The sequence below is a fragment of the Glycine max genome, chromosome 15 (genome assembly GCF_000004515.6).
Source record: "Glycine max cultivar Williams 82 chromosome 15, Glycine_max_v4.0, whole genome shotgun sequence".
NCBI lineage: Eukaryota > Viridiplantae > Streptophyta > Magnoliopsida > Fabales > Fabaceae > Glycine > Glycine max.
The window spans coordinates 16,768,031-16,784,326 of NC_038251.2; the positions used below are offsets into that span (position 1 = coordinate 16,768,031).

The following is a 16,296-nucleotide window of genomic DNA, read 5'->3' on the forward strand; positions in this document are numbered from 1 at the left end:
TGATTATGCGATTTTTAATTCTTAGGTTTCAAATTTTGCGATGATTAATTGAGTTAAGTTTTTTTTTAAGATTCTCTATTTATAGTCAAATCTCCTCGTCTTGATTTCATGTAATATTTGATAAAATTAATTGACATGACAGATAAACGGGACATATCACAACAATGAGTAAATATGTTGTACTGGCTAAAAAAACACTATTTAAATTACCATGACCCAAAATCATGTTGACTATTTGTGGATAAATTATTTTTATGACATCAATGAGTAACAAGAAATATCTTTCCATCTAGTGCAAATTTATGAATTAAATATTAAACAAAATTAGGATAAAAGGGCTTAATTATAATAGGAGAAAACCTAAAAAAAAAATCCAATTGACACAATTAAAATGCGAAGAAGCAAAATCATATACACTTGTGATACATAAAGAATTGAACTTAAAGTCTTATTCCGAATAAATCCCTCAGCTTGGTCATTAAGAAATTTAGAGGTAGAAACATGATCCTTAAAATTTATAAATGTCGCTTATATTTTTTTATTTAAAAAAACACTGAACCCAATTAGTTCTAAAAAACATTAAATTAATAAAATCGACATTTGTAAAAGAATGATATAAATTTACAATCCAAAATATTAATTATATATATATCACCATGTTAAGAACGGATTTATAATTTATTCGAAGTATGTACAACAACAACAAAATAAATCCTATGCAGAACTAGCATTTTCTGATTTTTCCACGTATCTATTTATTATGATGATGCTCATAGCACATATATCTGATCAGGCATATGCTGCTGATAATAGTAGCATAGTTGTCCAACGTTTCTGAAATGTGTTAATTTATAGTATCCAGAGTCCGGGACAATAAGAATCTACGTAACGGAAAAAACAAACTTAGGCTATGCAATAGAAATGCGAAATAGTGATAAGAAAAGACTTTGGCCACACCCTGTTTCTTTCATGGCCAAACGGTGTTTCCCCATATTACATAAATATATTATATATGCACTTCCTTATTAGTTAGGAATCAATAAGTTTCCCTTTGTGACAAAAAAAGGAAAAGAAAGCTTCGTTTTGGGAAATTATAAAGTTGGTTGGATTGTTAAAATTTGGGAAATTATAAAGTTGGTTAGATTGTTAAAATTAAAAAGAAAAAAATAGTGAATTCGATTCTTCCTATTAAAAAAAAAACTAACAAACTAATATTTAATATTTAGCAATAAAAAAACTTCTTTTGGTTTAACTTTAATCACTAGTAATTACAAAGGGGCAATACACTTAAAATGGACACAAGTGACAAACAAGCAATCCTGTGGGGTGTGGGCCATAGTGCACCCAATTTCATACTAGCTATGAAAGCAGAAAATGATGAAACCAAAAATACATAGATGTGCAATTGAATGTTAGCTCAAATATTAAACAGTTCAGGCTTTGTCACAGAGAATTTTTTATACTATGTTTGGAAGGAAGCACTTATAACTAAGAAAGCATTAGCATCATATAGCATTACACATTAGATCTCTCCATGGAGACAGAAATCCCTTTCAAGTGCCTTTATGGCAGAAGAAAAAAGAAGAGGGTGTGGTTGGAAATAAGACCCCAAAGCATCTTAAACCCCACCCTTATAGGTACATTTTTGGCCTTTGATTTCCGTACAGAGGACCCATTATTGGAAACCTACACTCAACCATCTGCAAAACAGAAAGAACCAGAAAGAAGGTTATAGAAAGATGCCAAGTTATTACTATCATACCAAGGACTTGTTTAAATAAATTTCTCACTGATCACTAACAAGACTATAAGAATTAAAAAGAAAAAATAAATTAAACTTTTTCAGGAATGAAAATTAACTTAAATACTTAAATTTTAAAATTAGATGAAAGAGTTAGAGCATATTTGGTTATCAATTGAAAAAGTAATTTTGGGTGCTGAACGTTTTGGAGAATTAACTCATTTTAGTAACATGTTTGGTTAGCCCCAAAAGTGTATTTGCAAATGAAAATTTTGACTTGAAACTTAGTTTTGCAAAAGGAAGACTTGGGTTGCTTTTGCAAACTTAAGTTTAACTCAAACTTAAGTTTGTAAGCTTTAATACAAACATAACATGCACTTACTGATTCCTAGAAAAAAGTTAAAGTACATAATTTATCATCTTATTAGACAAGTTCGATTCAATTTTATTTCTCTTATTTTCTTATCTGTAAGTAGTTATACGAAGTTTATGTTTTATCCCTAAGTAGATAATTAAAAAGCATTGAATAAGGAAGAAACAGAAAAATCAAAGTAATTGTCATGAATGTGGAAGTTAAATTAGCAATTTACCATGGTGGGTTCTGGAACTGAAAGTTGAAAAATCATGAGAAGATGTGGGGATGGAAATTGAAAGTTGGGTTGTGGAAGATTTGTCATCCAAATCAAGCCAAGAGCCTTCTCTTCCTTTGTGTGGCCATTCATCAAAGAAGCGATGAACCGTTTTCTGAGGTTCTTCTTTCACAACTTGACCAGCACCAAACATGTAGCAACCCTGATCTTGATGATGCTCTTGCTGCTGCTGCTTTGAGTGGCTCTGAAGTTGCAAGCAAGAGTAATCACTGGACAAGCCAAAGGAACTCCTCTGCTTGGAAGATGAAGATGAGGAGCTCATAGTCAATGGTGTGAGTTGCCATGAGTCATCCATAGAGGAAGCAGAGAAGCTTTTCATAACACCACAAGGTTCTGTGAAGAAAGCATGCTCATCCACCTCCTCTTTCTCTCCATAAACATACCTACTCCTTTTTATTAGACAAAAAAAAAAATCAATCAAGTACAACTAACAAACACTTCGAATAAATTAATCATAAGCAAAACGGATAAATACTTGGCACTGATAACATGATAACAAAAAATTAATCATGATAAAAAAAAAAGGCTTGAAGAAATTGTTTTAAGCTTAAGAAGTGTGAACACAACACAAACCTGCAGTCTGTGTTGGACTGAGAGCATGAGCCAGTGTCAAGAAACAAGGGAGCACTGTTGTCTTCAAAAGACAAGCCAATGCCAGAGGACCTTGAAGGAGGGTGATGATGATAGAGAAAGGAGCCATAGTGTTGAGGATAGTGGTGGTGTTGGTGAGTCTCAGATGATGCAAGAGGTGAGAGAGTGCTATTAATTTTGGTGATTGATGAGATTGCTTGTTGTGTAGAAGAAGCATTTGAGTTTGTTGTTGATGATGATGGTGTTGTTGTTGATTTTAAAACTTCCACAGGCTTTCTTGAACGATTCTTCCCTCTGTGCATGTGCCTCTCACAGTACTTTGAATCTGGGTATGCTTCTTTGGAGCATCTCCATTTCTTGCCATCAGTTCTTCTACACCTACCTGGCTCAGGGTCTATTTTTCTTCCCAAACCCATCTGAAGGTAGTTCCATCCAACTGCACACAAGTCACGATAAAACAAAACAAACAAAACCCTTTTGTCAAAGATTTGCACTCTCACTTCTCACACAGTGACACAGAAAAAGAGAGAGAGAGAGAGAGAGAAAAGGAAAAAACTTACAGTGCTGTGGCTGGTTAGGCAAAAGCCTTGAGGACAGAGGGGAATCAAAATAGCTCCTTTTTATGGTGAAGAGAAGATCAGGTGGAATGGAAATGCCTGAAGCCATGTACTTGTAGATGAGAGCTTGGTGTTCAAGCTCTTGCCACTGTGATGGGGTAAAGGGGAACCTGTTCCTTCCATTCATCATCAAAGTAAGTAGAGAAGTAGAAGAGGAAAATAGAAGTGCAAACCAAAGACTAAGGATATATATAAAGGAAATTATTTTTAGACATCGCTGGAGTGTTTACATTCTTTGAGAGGTAGAAAAATTGGAAAAATAAGTGATTATTATTTTTTTTTAGATCATAAGTATTTTTTAGGGGAGATAATTTTGTTAAAACTAATGAGATTATTATGGATGGTAAATTGCTTTGTTCCAATATATTTAATTTTATGCATAAGACTTTAAACTTCTAGTTAAACTAAAATCACTCTGCATTTTAAATATGATAATGATGTAATGTATAAAGAAGAGAATTTAGAAGTATTAATTGAGTATTTGTATTTAAATATCATCACCTGTATATAAAATGTCATATAAAAAATTAATGGTTATATACTGTCAAACTAAAAAAATTACACAATTAGTTAATAAAAATTATTATTATTAATATGAAAAAAATAATAAATTTATCATATACTATAATTTATAATTAAAGTATGGTGTAAAAATTCTTTCTTTTTGGTTTTTATATTTTCATAAAATCTGATTTTTAGTTCCTATAGTTATATATCATTTAATTTAGTCTTTTGCATTTTACGAAAACTTATTTTTAACTCATTCTCACAAATAATATTGGTGTCATTTCCTATATGAAAAATAGATTACATTATTTATTTAGTTTGCAAATTCATGAAAATAATTTTCAAGAAATAAAACAAAATCAAAATAATATGCAAGAACAAATTTGTAACCATTATTGTAAAATGATAATGAAAACAAAAACAAAAATGGAGTCCAATCATGATTCAATGTGTTTTGAGAAAACATATTAATAATTTTTTTAAAAATAAAATAAAATAATTTTCAACGTCATTTTAATCCATTTAAAAAGTAAAATAAAAAACGCACTAATATGTAAAGATGGACTAAAGAAATTTCTTGTAAATATAGAAACTGAATTGAATGATATAAAATTTTAAAAGCTAAAATCTAGATTTTATCAAAATATAGAGCACAGAAATATCAACAAAATATCATGAAAAACAATATTATTATTATTATTATTTAACAGAAGAGATAGTGGCGTGTCTGTGGGCTAATAGTATAGTAGTAGTATTAATATTATAATAGGGGATGCAGAGTAGAGTAGGTATATTTATTTCAGGAACCATTGGGTTACAGAATCTTCTTTACATGGATAAAACTAATGGTTCTAATTACAGTGCTGCTGCATGCTCTGATCTGATGACTACTGATGCTCTGCCACACTCTGCAGCTAAGCTGTCTCTCTGGCAGCTCTTGTCTCTGACACCTTCTACGGAAATCCATAAACTAAAGGGAGAGAGAAAGTGAAAGAAAGGGTCCTAAAAAAAACAAAAGAGGAAATAGTTTTATTTTTAAAGAGTTTTTGGTGTCTCAAACCAATGCCTATCTAAGAAGCTTGTATGCTTGGAGCTTTTACTGTTCCTTTACCTCAGACCCCAGAACAATTTCACCTTTTTTTCTTTTCGTAAACGTAGAAAACAAGCACTGCAGGCCTCACCCTCTTCTGGGATTATTTACTTTTTTCATTGCATTTGTGTGTTTATTTATGAAGCACATACATTCCAAACTCTTATTGTTTTTGGTATCCGAAATGCGTTCATATCAATATTTGATACTGATATGACACTCATACTATATTTTATATTTTGAACATTACAAATATTCACATGTATATGTGTTTGTATGTTGGTGTTGGTGTTTCACATATGTTTATACATATTCACAGGATTCTATTTTAAATGATTTTGGCCTTTTTATTCCCTTTTGCCCTTTGTGTCTCACCCTAAAGTTAGAGAGGATGAAATGAACAAAAATGAATAGTAAAATAACATGGGATTCATATTTTATACAAACTTCTATTTATTTTTTTTATTCTACCGAACGGATCTTAATTGTTTTTTCTGCTTGTTTGTGTTTGGAGGAGGAGAGAGGTATGAGTTAATTAATCAGTTATGCCGAAATAACCAAGTATTATGTATTTGGGGGAAACAATTGAATTCAAAGCCTATGGACTTTTGAAATATTTATATTGAAACCTGTAATTTCTTCATTTAACATTATTTTAATACTAATTCAAACACACTCTACAGCTGTAAGTGGGTTATAATTAAATTTCACTCATTATAAAAGTTGAAGTCTTTTCACTTCTGCTTAAATCTTGATTTAAAATTTAATGTTGGAGTTTGATCGTCATAGGCTTTGAGTTCAATTGTTATAAAAATAATCAGACTTACTATATACATAATTTGTTATTGCATAATCGTTGCATTACTTATTTTCTCTTAGCATTATGTTTAAATGTATATTGTGATTTTATCCAACATGTTATTTATAGATGAAATATCATAACTTTTGGTTTAAAAAAACATAACTAGAGAGTTTATTGGAAGTATATTTATATTTTATGTCAACGTTTGTTGTTAACTTTTTGCAATTGTACCTTATCGTGTATAGTTGCTATACTTTTAAAAAATAAAATTACAAATCTAATTTTACGGGCTAAATTAGAATTTGCATTTCCAAAGAGCTATTATTCTCACTTTTTCACTTTCTTTGACGTTGTGTTTGGGTATGGACGACAGAATGAAGCAATGTGCGTTTGGTATCGTGTGTTGAGCAGACATATAAAATTGAATAGTGTGGGTCCCACGGTGAAATTTTCACTCTTCTTCCATTGGTGAGATAATAAATTTGTGGATGCCTCGGCATAAAGTCATTTTTACCCTTTTTATCTTTTCTTTTCAGTGACACACTACACTACACCACTAGCACCGAAGTCTTTTGAGAAAAGAACTTGCATTGGTGTATGGCTTTCATCGATGGTCATTGAAAGTGTTGCATCGCTGCTCTTCCACTCCATCGGTGCTGCTCTTGCAAGCACGCTTTGTCTTTCTGTGAAACACGAATCGTCTTTCTCTGGTTCAAGGTTACATCCATAAAGATGATTTTTTTTTTCAAAATAAAATCAGTTAAATGTTGTTGGATTGTATGAGGTGAAACCTAAAAATAAAAAGGTTGAGCAACATATAAGTGAGGAAAAAATTCATAAACCTGATCATTAAAGTTTAGAATTAAAGCCTAATATCATGTGATGGTTCATAATTCACATGTGTATCCTTGAATCTCCCCAACAAATGGCACAAAAATTGATTATATAGTATTCCTTCAATAACTTAAAGGATAGTAATATCATTTTATAATTATATTATATTTTATCTTTCCTATTTCATTCATATCAATCATCTATATAGTATTATTTTCGTTCAATTTTTCACTTATTTTTCTTCAAATAACTCAACCTTCTAGTATATAACTATATATTGCACTTTTAATATATTTAAGAATTAAATTAAAAAATTTATTCTTTCAAAGATTAAATTATCATATATTTACACATTTAAAAATTAAAATAGTAATTTATTCAGTTATTTTTATTTTTCTCTCTATATCAAACATGAGATCGAGTTAAAAATAGTCTCAAATGCAACCAATTTGAAAAGATATTTTTGAAATTTTCTTAGAGTTCATTAGTGGTAGGTTAGGTCTATGGTTGATGGGATGCTTTTTTATTTTCTCGATATTTTGATAGGATGGTTATGAGCTAGGATTTTATATGCACAAATATTAATAGATAATAGTGTTATATCTACTGTCTTCGTTTGTCTCTTTTACTAATATTCAATATAATGAGTTTTTTCTCTTCTTCCTGTGCTTTTTTTCTCGTTAAATGTTTTTTATATTAAATTTGCCGGATCGTTATTTTACTTTCTTTCTCTCTATTGCAAATTATTTCTGACACTCTAATTATACAATTTTTTAATATCCTCTCTTCTTTTCATTTGAATGTGCATCTCACATTTTCCATGTAACTAAAAAAAATCTCAATATCCTAAACTATTCTTCATTTTTATTCTTATATTTAACCCCCTAAATTGTCTCTCTTCTAGTTTATCATATTATATCTTTATTATAAAATATTAAATAGTTAAAAAAAGTCTTATTTTACAATCTAAATAATTTATTATAAATTTAAAATATAATTTATATTAAAAAATTATAAATTATAATTATATAAAACAAACATTTCTATTACGTAATGCGCAAACTAATTCTAGTTATTATATTATATCCCATAACATGCACCAACAAGTGACAAGAACGTTAAAGAAAAATAATGTAGAACTGTTGGAAGCATGTAGGAATTGTTTGTTGCTCAGATGACTCGGATTTAGATCTTGATTCTCCGTTTACCTTAGACATTGAAGAGCAATATTCCTGAAGAAACCATCACATTTTTTTTCTGCAGATCCGTATTTAACACGAGACAGTCCTCACATGCTTAACCATCTTTTTCCTCTTTACTAACACAATAAGAACATGACAGAACGAAAGATTGTTTGCGTTTCAGCACCATTATTAATTAATTAATACAATGAATTGTCGAAAGCACGTGCTATCTATTTGGCGCATCTAGTCTAAGCTAAGCACCTATAATTATAATTAGATGGTTTTTTTGAGTGATGGTGGATCTAATTCCACTTGTGAATCCGACTAATCAAATCCAAATTAAAAATTTGAAGTATTTTATGGTACTTGTAATTCATCGGATTAAAAAGAATGTGATTCAACATAATTGAATTGGGTATTAAGCTGTATATTTTCAAATTTATTGAACCTAGCTAATTTAAGCCATTTTAATCTTTTCCATCTATTGTTATTTTTATTAATATTTTACATAAATACTTAAAATGCATATAAACTTATGTTAAATCTTAAACATATAAAATTTATTTTACTTTTATAAATACTTAGAAAAAGTGAAAAAAATAATCTTATTTCCAATCATTCAATCTAATCTAAACTTATCGGGTTCGATTGAATTAGCCAAAACCAATAGACAGCCCAGGATAAATCCAACTTAAATTTAATCACCTGTTTTTCTTTTAACTCGGTCACATTAACATACTTTCACGACCCATAATCACCCTTGCCAATGAGACTTTTATGAGTATTAGAATCTAAACAAAAATTGCAACTAAAAGCTTGTGCATTAACCATAGTAATAGAATTAATAAACAACATATAATAGACTTAATTTCACTTTTTTTTAATTAAAGTATTCCCATAATAAAAAAAAAAAAATCATGAGACTAACTCTCAAAGTCTTCTTCATATAAACAATAAGAAAATCAAATCTATGTTAATAGAACTGTCAGAGTGGACTAACTCGGTCCACCCAGATCAACCCATCGTCCGTTGTTCAAAAGATGGACCAACCTAATTCGACTTACCTTTTGATGAACCTATTAAACGTCAATTATAATGTCATGTTTTTTTTCTTTCTTTAGTGTGATTTAATGTTTAATTTATTTTATTTTGCAAGATAGAAATTTGAGTGTGTTATTTTTGTTATCGGTGTGGTGACTGACTTTACATTTATATGATTGTTTTGAGTGGTGTATGACTGTTAGTGGCTTATGCATTTCTGGACCCAAATAATTGGTCAGAAAAATATGTTTATGAGAGGTGGGAATGGAGGAAAGGAGTAGTCTATTAGTAATGAGTCAAATACATCAACATTCACACCCAAACTGCTACACCCTTCTCTTTTCTCTTCATTCCCAATTTCTGCTCAAAGTCTCTTCTCCTTTAGAGCAGAGCATGCATGATGAAATCATCTATGGTAGCTTGATTCCTCAATTCATTTCTTGATTCCATTGGCAAACAATAATTCCTTCTCCTCTTAGTTTTCTTAAGCTCAATTTCCCTCTTCCTTGCGTGAGCTCTATAATGAATCTGGTGTTAGAACCTAGCTTGAAGCTATTTTGATGTTGGCCTAGGGTCTACTGACTGGTTAAAAATCACAAGTGGAGAAAGTTCACTCAGAAGTTACCAAGTTCATCTTGCACCCTTCTCTTTCAAGAGCTTTAACTATGTGGTTTATGATTTTCATTTAGTTTTGATGTTGTTATGAGGTTTGGTTGCTGGATTTTGAGTGTTTAAGTTGTTTTGGGTTGTTGTGGTGGATTGAGGGGTAAATTGTTATGTTTTGAAGTCAATTCGTGGTCTGTAGAATTCTACAGTCCCGTTGTGTGAGTCACTCTTGCTAAGCGAGCAAATTCCTTTGATTAGGAATTTTTGTTATTTCTTAAAACTCACTAAGCGAGATATTCTTGCTGAAGCAAGCAAAGCCCTCTAATTAGAGATTTTAGAAATTTCGTAACACTCACTAAGTAAGTCATTCTCGCTCAGCGAGCAAACCTCACCAACAAAAAAAAAAATTAGAATTCACTAAGCGAGACAAACAAGTTTGGCTTAGTCAAAATGTTGGCTGAGCAAAAATGTTAGAATTCACTTCTTTTACCTTGGGTATAGAATCCCTATTATAATTAATAGTTGTTTTTCTTTTCAAACAATGAATATGAGTAATTGTGGAATTAGCATAGAGATAGACTGTCTGGTACTATAAACCTTGAAAAGAAAATGGTGACGTGTGAGAGTGTAGAATGTCTGGTTAGACTTATGGAATTACTAGATGATTTCTAAGTGTGTTGTTGAGAATGAGAATGAACTTGGGGTATCATATTGGTCTAATGAAAAGTGCATACATGACATTGCATGTGGGTAGACACGTAAGTTGAAAATGTTTGATGGACTATTAACCTAGTGTTGGGAGATTTCGTGATGGCTAACAAGAATGGACTCCCTGAATGACCAGATAATTGGACCATGGTAAGGGATGGGGCCTATGGGGATCGCCCAAAAGTTATAAGAATTTCCATGAAGTTATGTCCGCAAAACATTTCAAGATGCATATGCATATGTGATTAAAGTGTGAAATTGAGATCATCATATCACATGTTTGATTTGACTTATGAATGAAATGATTTGTTCAGGTTTCTTCTTTAAACTATCTCTTTATGCTTTTATCTTTTATGATATACCTTATTTTATTTAAGCTTATCCTTACTTTTGTGTCTGTGTTATGTTGTATGATTGTGATGGTCGTGCTTGACACGAGAGTAGATGGTACTAATGCTGCAAGAGATCGTCCACTTTCTTCCTTTTTTTGTTAGTTATGTAGATAATGTTAGAGGGGACCAAGCTTATTCAAATTTTTGCATGATAGGACTATAATAATAATACTATGTATGCTATCATATGTTATGATACTTAAAGTAATATTGTAGGTGAGTTCTTACATCAGTTTGACTTGATCTGTCATGGGTTAATAAGTTAAACGGATTGACCCGTCTAAATAAAAATAATTATTTTAAAATTATCTTTTTTAAGAAAATGTTCTAGTGTTTTTTATTTACAATAAGTTTTTTTTAATAGACAGGGACAAAATTAAGTAAAGTTAACTTGTAAATTCAATAAACATTTTCTCTTAAACCATTAATATAGAAAGTACATATTGTAAAAAAAAAAAATAATTAAAGAGCATCTCTTTTTGCCATTTGATTTGAAACTATGGGCGAAGAAGTGAGCTTTTGTAAAACATGACAAAAACACACAAAACATAATTACTAAAACATGTTTTTTTTTATAAAAAAAATTGGTTTCTTTAGAAGGGTCAACCCGGCTTGATTCCAACCCGAATGGGATGGATCCTAAGTAGGCCAAGTTGAATTTTATGAATAACTAGAATAGGTTAAATTTTTCAACCTGGTCCAAACTTGTGTTGGGGTTGGGCTGGTCCACACATTCAACTTACTTTGACAGTTCTATCTTTCAACATGCTTAAAGAACTTAGTTATTCACGATTGTGCCGAATTTTGTTGATACACTTTTAGTTTCTTTTATATTGTTTATTTCGGGAATGTCATATTTTTTTTTTTCAAATTTGATCCTTATTATTTGTAACTATACAGTTTTGTTCCTTTCAATAACTTTTGACTTAAATTTAATATGTAACGAAATTAAAATACTTATGTAACCTTCTATCAAGTTAAGAATAGTCCCACATCGGATGTTTAACAAACTTGTGCTTATATAGCTGGGTAGACCACCCCCTTATAAACCGGTTTTTAAGGGGACCTTTCGGATGCCTTTGCTGCACTATAAATTTAATATGATATCAGAGCCATATTCTGCCCGGTGGGTGCCGCCAGCCCTTGCTTTGTGGTGACGAGCCCTGACTCGAGGGGGCGTGTTGAGAATAGTCTCACATCGGATGTTTAACAAACTTAATAAGTGCTTATATAGCTGGGTAGACTACCCCCTTATAAACCGGTTTTTAAGGGGACCTTTCGGATGCCTTTGCTACACTATAAATTTAATATATCATACTGTCATGTATGTGATATTCTACTATACTGTTATGTAAAATATTTTACTACACATTAATTTTTTTTTAGTGGTTGTTAAATTAATAAATAGAAACAAAAATAAAATAATTAAAATAAAAAAGAATTAAATTTGTGGAAAAATAATCAAATTTAGTAAATAATGATAATGACAATACAAAAATGCAATTAAGGTAGTAATCAAGAAGCAAAATGGTACTAATCAAGAGGTACTATGCTGCTAATAAACAAGCAAATGGTAGTCAAAGGAGAGGAGGGCATAAAAGTAAAAAGAGAGGGATAGTTGGTCTGATATTTATATTGTTTGGTTGTATTAAATTCTCTGAGCTATTCTTTTAGTATAAGTTTTGCAGAAGCTTACAGTAACAGTACTATACTAGTGTGCGTTCTTCAGCACATACCCCCCCCCCCCCCCTGGCTGGTCCAATTGGTCCAAACACCATCTACCCTCTCCGTACACCACCACCATCCCCTCATCAAAAGAAAGAAATAAATAAATAAGAAAATATACTTAATTTTATATCATTATTAACTTATTTATAGATTTTTTTATTGTTATAAAAAAATATAAGTGAAAAAAGTAACTAATATTATATTAAAAAATTAAAATAATAATTATTTTAAGATAAAAAAAAAAAATTTCTTACAAGAAAATTTTAATAGGACCGAGGAAATATTATTTTCTTACATAATAATAAATTTACTCCTCCACGTCTTGATTTAAATTCAACCTTTTCTTCTTTTATTTTCGTTCAGTCATCTAACTTTCTTTTTTGTCCATTTCTCAAACTTTACTGACATCATGCACGGAATTTATGATACTATAGAGTAGTGAAATAATTTTTGATCCTTTTAAAATGTTATTTTAAAATTATTAGACAAAATGTTAAATATTTCAAAAGATATCAATTTTAATTAATATTTAATTTATATAACATAGAAGGATTTGTAAGATAAAGTTTACTAAATAATCTTTCTACAGCTTGAAGTGTCTATAAATGTAGAGGAAAAGAAAGAAAAAGCCAAAAGTGGGGGAAAAAGTGATATATAATAGGTGCTATGATTAAAAAAATGAAACGGGAAAGATTAAGGCTTTAAGTGCAAATAGATAATGAAGCTAGAGGATTCAATAATTATAACAGGAAAAAAGTCCATTTAGCTGATACGAATTATTCCTGTACGTATCTGTAAGTTGTAATCCATTTTTTGTTTTGAACACTTTCATTTTCTTTGTCAACTGATAAAGAAAAAATTCTTTTGTCAAAATGTAGATAAAAACAAGATAAACTGAAGTATAACTAAGATTTGATTCAAAAACGATGTATTTCTGCAAAGTAAACTGATCATCATGCCCTATTCAAGTGAATTTTCTTTTCTCTCTGTGGAAACCTAGTGAATCATATTACGTAGGTCAATTTGTTGATAAAAAACAAAAAAAAAAAACTAAAGTGGGTGCATTTTGTTTGTCTTTTCAGTTGATATATTTTATGAAAATTACAAAAAAAAATATTTTTATTATTTATTGTGCAAGTTACTTTAACTAAAACGAAGTAAAAACAAAAATATGAGTATAATTGCTACCGAAAAAATATCATCTTAGAATAAAAAAAAAAAAATATTGCATTGCTTCAAAAACCAAATCTTTAATTTTAGATAAATAAAAAGGAGGATTAAGTTGGTATCAACATTACCAATGTTGGAATACCTCTAAGTGTAAGTCTGGGTGCGAAGTAGTTATTTTATTCAAGTACATTATCAATTATTTTAAAGTAGCATAATAAATTTAAATTTTATGAATAAAAAATATAAATAAATTCAATATGATTTTTAAAAATAAAGAATGAAAAAAAAAATCAACATCCCAAACAAAGTATTTACATATGATTATATTACTGAGACATTACGTGCGTTACTTTAACAAATCATTCGATTGTGGTGCGTACATTCGAAGTATCTCTTTGTTCTCTGTCTAGTTTTACTCCTACATTAAATAAAAAGAGGAAGTGACCGAGACAACAATTTCCGATTTTTAAAACGTTGAGAGCATTTATATGGTGTGTGTGTGTGTGTATATATATATATATATATATCAGTGCTCCTTCAATTATTTGTTCCACTTTATCAAAGCACATCAGCACCTATGGTCTCTATGCATGTCATCTTCAAATGCTGATCAATTCACAAAGCTCCAAAATACTACCGTATTACTTTAAACACTGGCATATTTAAGAAATAAAAGGTCTCATGCAATAAGGGACACACCAAATGTTTCCATTATTGTAACACCCAGAGGGCAAATGCCGGTATCTTTGCAATAGCATTTGTTGGAAAATGGCAAAGTTGGGTTTTTCCTTTTTGGAAAAATATGTGTTCACAAATAATTTAAAATTTTAAGGTTCCTTTTGTTTACTTTTAGGTTCATGTTTCATATATAGGAATGTCACCGAAGTGAAACAGATATTACGTCCCGTGCTCATCCTTTACCTGTACGAGTATCCATTAAGTAAATACCTGGGAATCTATTTATCATTAGGTTTAGAATTACATAGGTAACTTAAAAAAAGCATGTATATTATTCATATGAAAAGTGTGACGTAATTCAGTTTTTGCTCACACTCTTTTCTCTTATTCAAATATTTTTAGAATTCACATTTTGGTTGTTTCATCTACTAGTTTTTTGACACACAATATTAATTTTTCACATCATTCTGACTTTGAATCATGGAGCAGAGTGTCAGATCTTGGACTTGGACCACAATGTCACACAGTCGTACACTCAGCTCACGCTTGTTGAATAGTGATCATTTCCCCCAACTTGGAATAGCAATGCCAAGTAGACCATCAATTTTCCACCAATTTGTATCTCTGTAATGACAAGTGGAACGATATTTGCAATTACAAATTGAAGATCATTAAAACTCTACCACTCTACTACGATTGAAAACTTGTCGATGTCAACAAATATAGAATAAACCCCCCTGCATGACCATTTTTTCAAAGAAGAATTTTGTTAAATAAAAGTATAGCTTGAAGTAATATGGTCCATTTAAAGATTTCGAAACGAACCATCCTTTTTACTGTTCCTTATATATATGTTTATAAAATATAGTAATAATGAATCTTGTAAATGAAAAAAAAAATGATTAAAATTCCTCTAAAGATATTAGGTTTTTTATAAGAGAAACTAATCATCGATAAAATTAATAGATATTCGGTAAAAATATGGTAATCCAAAAATATAGTAATAATGAGGGAAAAGAAATCTTATGAAGAGGTGGACTTGCCTTTACGTGTATTTTCAACAATGCTATGGCCAGCATTTAAGTACTTGGCTCCATTTTTAATCTTTTTCGTGTCAAAGAACTTGAGAGATACTATGATACAACAAACGGGGTTTCACGTCCTCAGAATCTATGTATGAATACGACAAGGTCAGAGATCTCTAGTGAAGAGTGCATTCAACAATGTGTTTTTTTCCCGTTAGGAAACAGTCAAGTCATATCAGTTAACTGAGCAAAGTACCTAAACCAGCGTGAGGTAGTTAAATCTAATAAAACTTGGTCCCCGTGAGAGACACCATGAAGCACTCGAAACGCTTGTTTCCTTCTCTGTAGTAAGGACTATGGACCCAGAGAGATGTCCATGTCTGCTAGCTACCACCCATTTGTTAGTGGCCATGGATCACCAAACACGAAACCTTTGCTTTTACTGCCTTTGATTCAGTAGAGCTTTTAAGTTGCACACAATCAACCTTTTAATGATATTTGGCTTGCCCTCAACTTTTTAATGAACAAAACATTAGAAGACTCTGAAACAAAAGAAAAATAATAGGTGGACACGCAAATACCAGTTAACAATTAGAGACAAAAGAAAAGAGAAAAATGTAAATTATTTGATATGATGTAAGAGAAACAATAATAAATGTTAATCTAGTATTTGAAGTGATAAACTATTCACTTATCATTAGTGTAAGTGCTCTAACGTAAACTATGGTTACTATATTTTGGTCCTTTGTCATAAACCAAAAGTGTTCTCCAACCCTTACATTTTAAAGACCAATCTCACTTACAATGTGTAATTACCGTTGATTCAAATTTTTTTACACATGATGAAAAATCAAACACAAATACTCTCATTAAATATATTATTTTTCCACATATGAACACAAGAAGATCATAGAGTGCTATTGACACAAGCA

General features: G+C 30.5%; 1 protein-coding gene across 2 annotated transcripts; it reads right to left on the reverse strand.

The window, feature by feature from the left end:
- Positions 1–1,375: 1,375 nt before the first annotated feature.
- On the reverse strand, positions 1,376–3,791 carry GRF15 (growth-regulating factor). 2 transcript variants are annotated; one of them, XM_014767399.3, is made up of 4 exons: positions 3,543–3,791; positions 2,965–3,418; positions 2,332–2,774; positions 1,376–1,700 (listed from the first exon to the last, which is right to left on the reverse strand). In XM_014767399.3, exons 1-4 carry the CDS (start codon positions 3,727–3,729, stop codon positions 1,693–1,695), a joined length of 1,092 nt encoding a protein of 363 aa, XP_014622885.1. In that variant the 5' UTR covers positions 3,730–3,791; the 3' UTR covers positions 1,376–1,692. The 2 variants fall into 2 exon arrangements, with proteins under 2 accessions (XP_014622885.1, XP_003547502.2); XM_003547454.5 differs by having other exon boundaries at positions 2,332–2,780; positions 3,543–3,787.
- Positions 3,792–16,296: the final 12,505 nt, after the last annotated feature.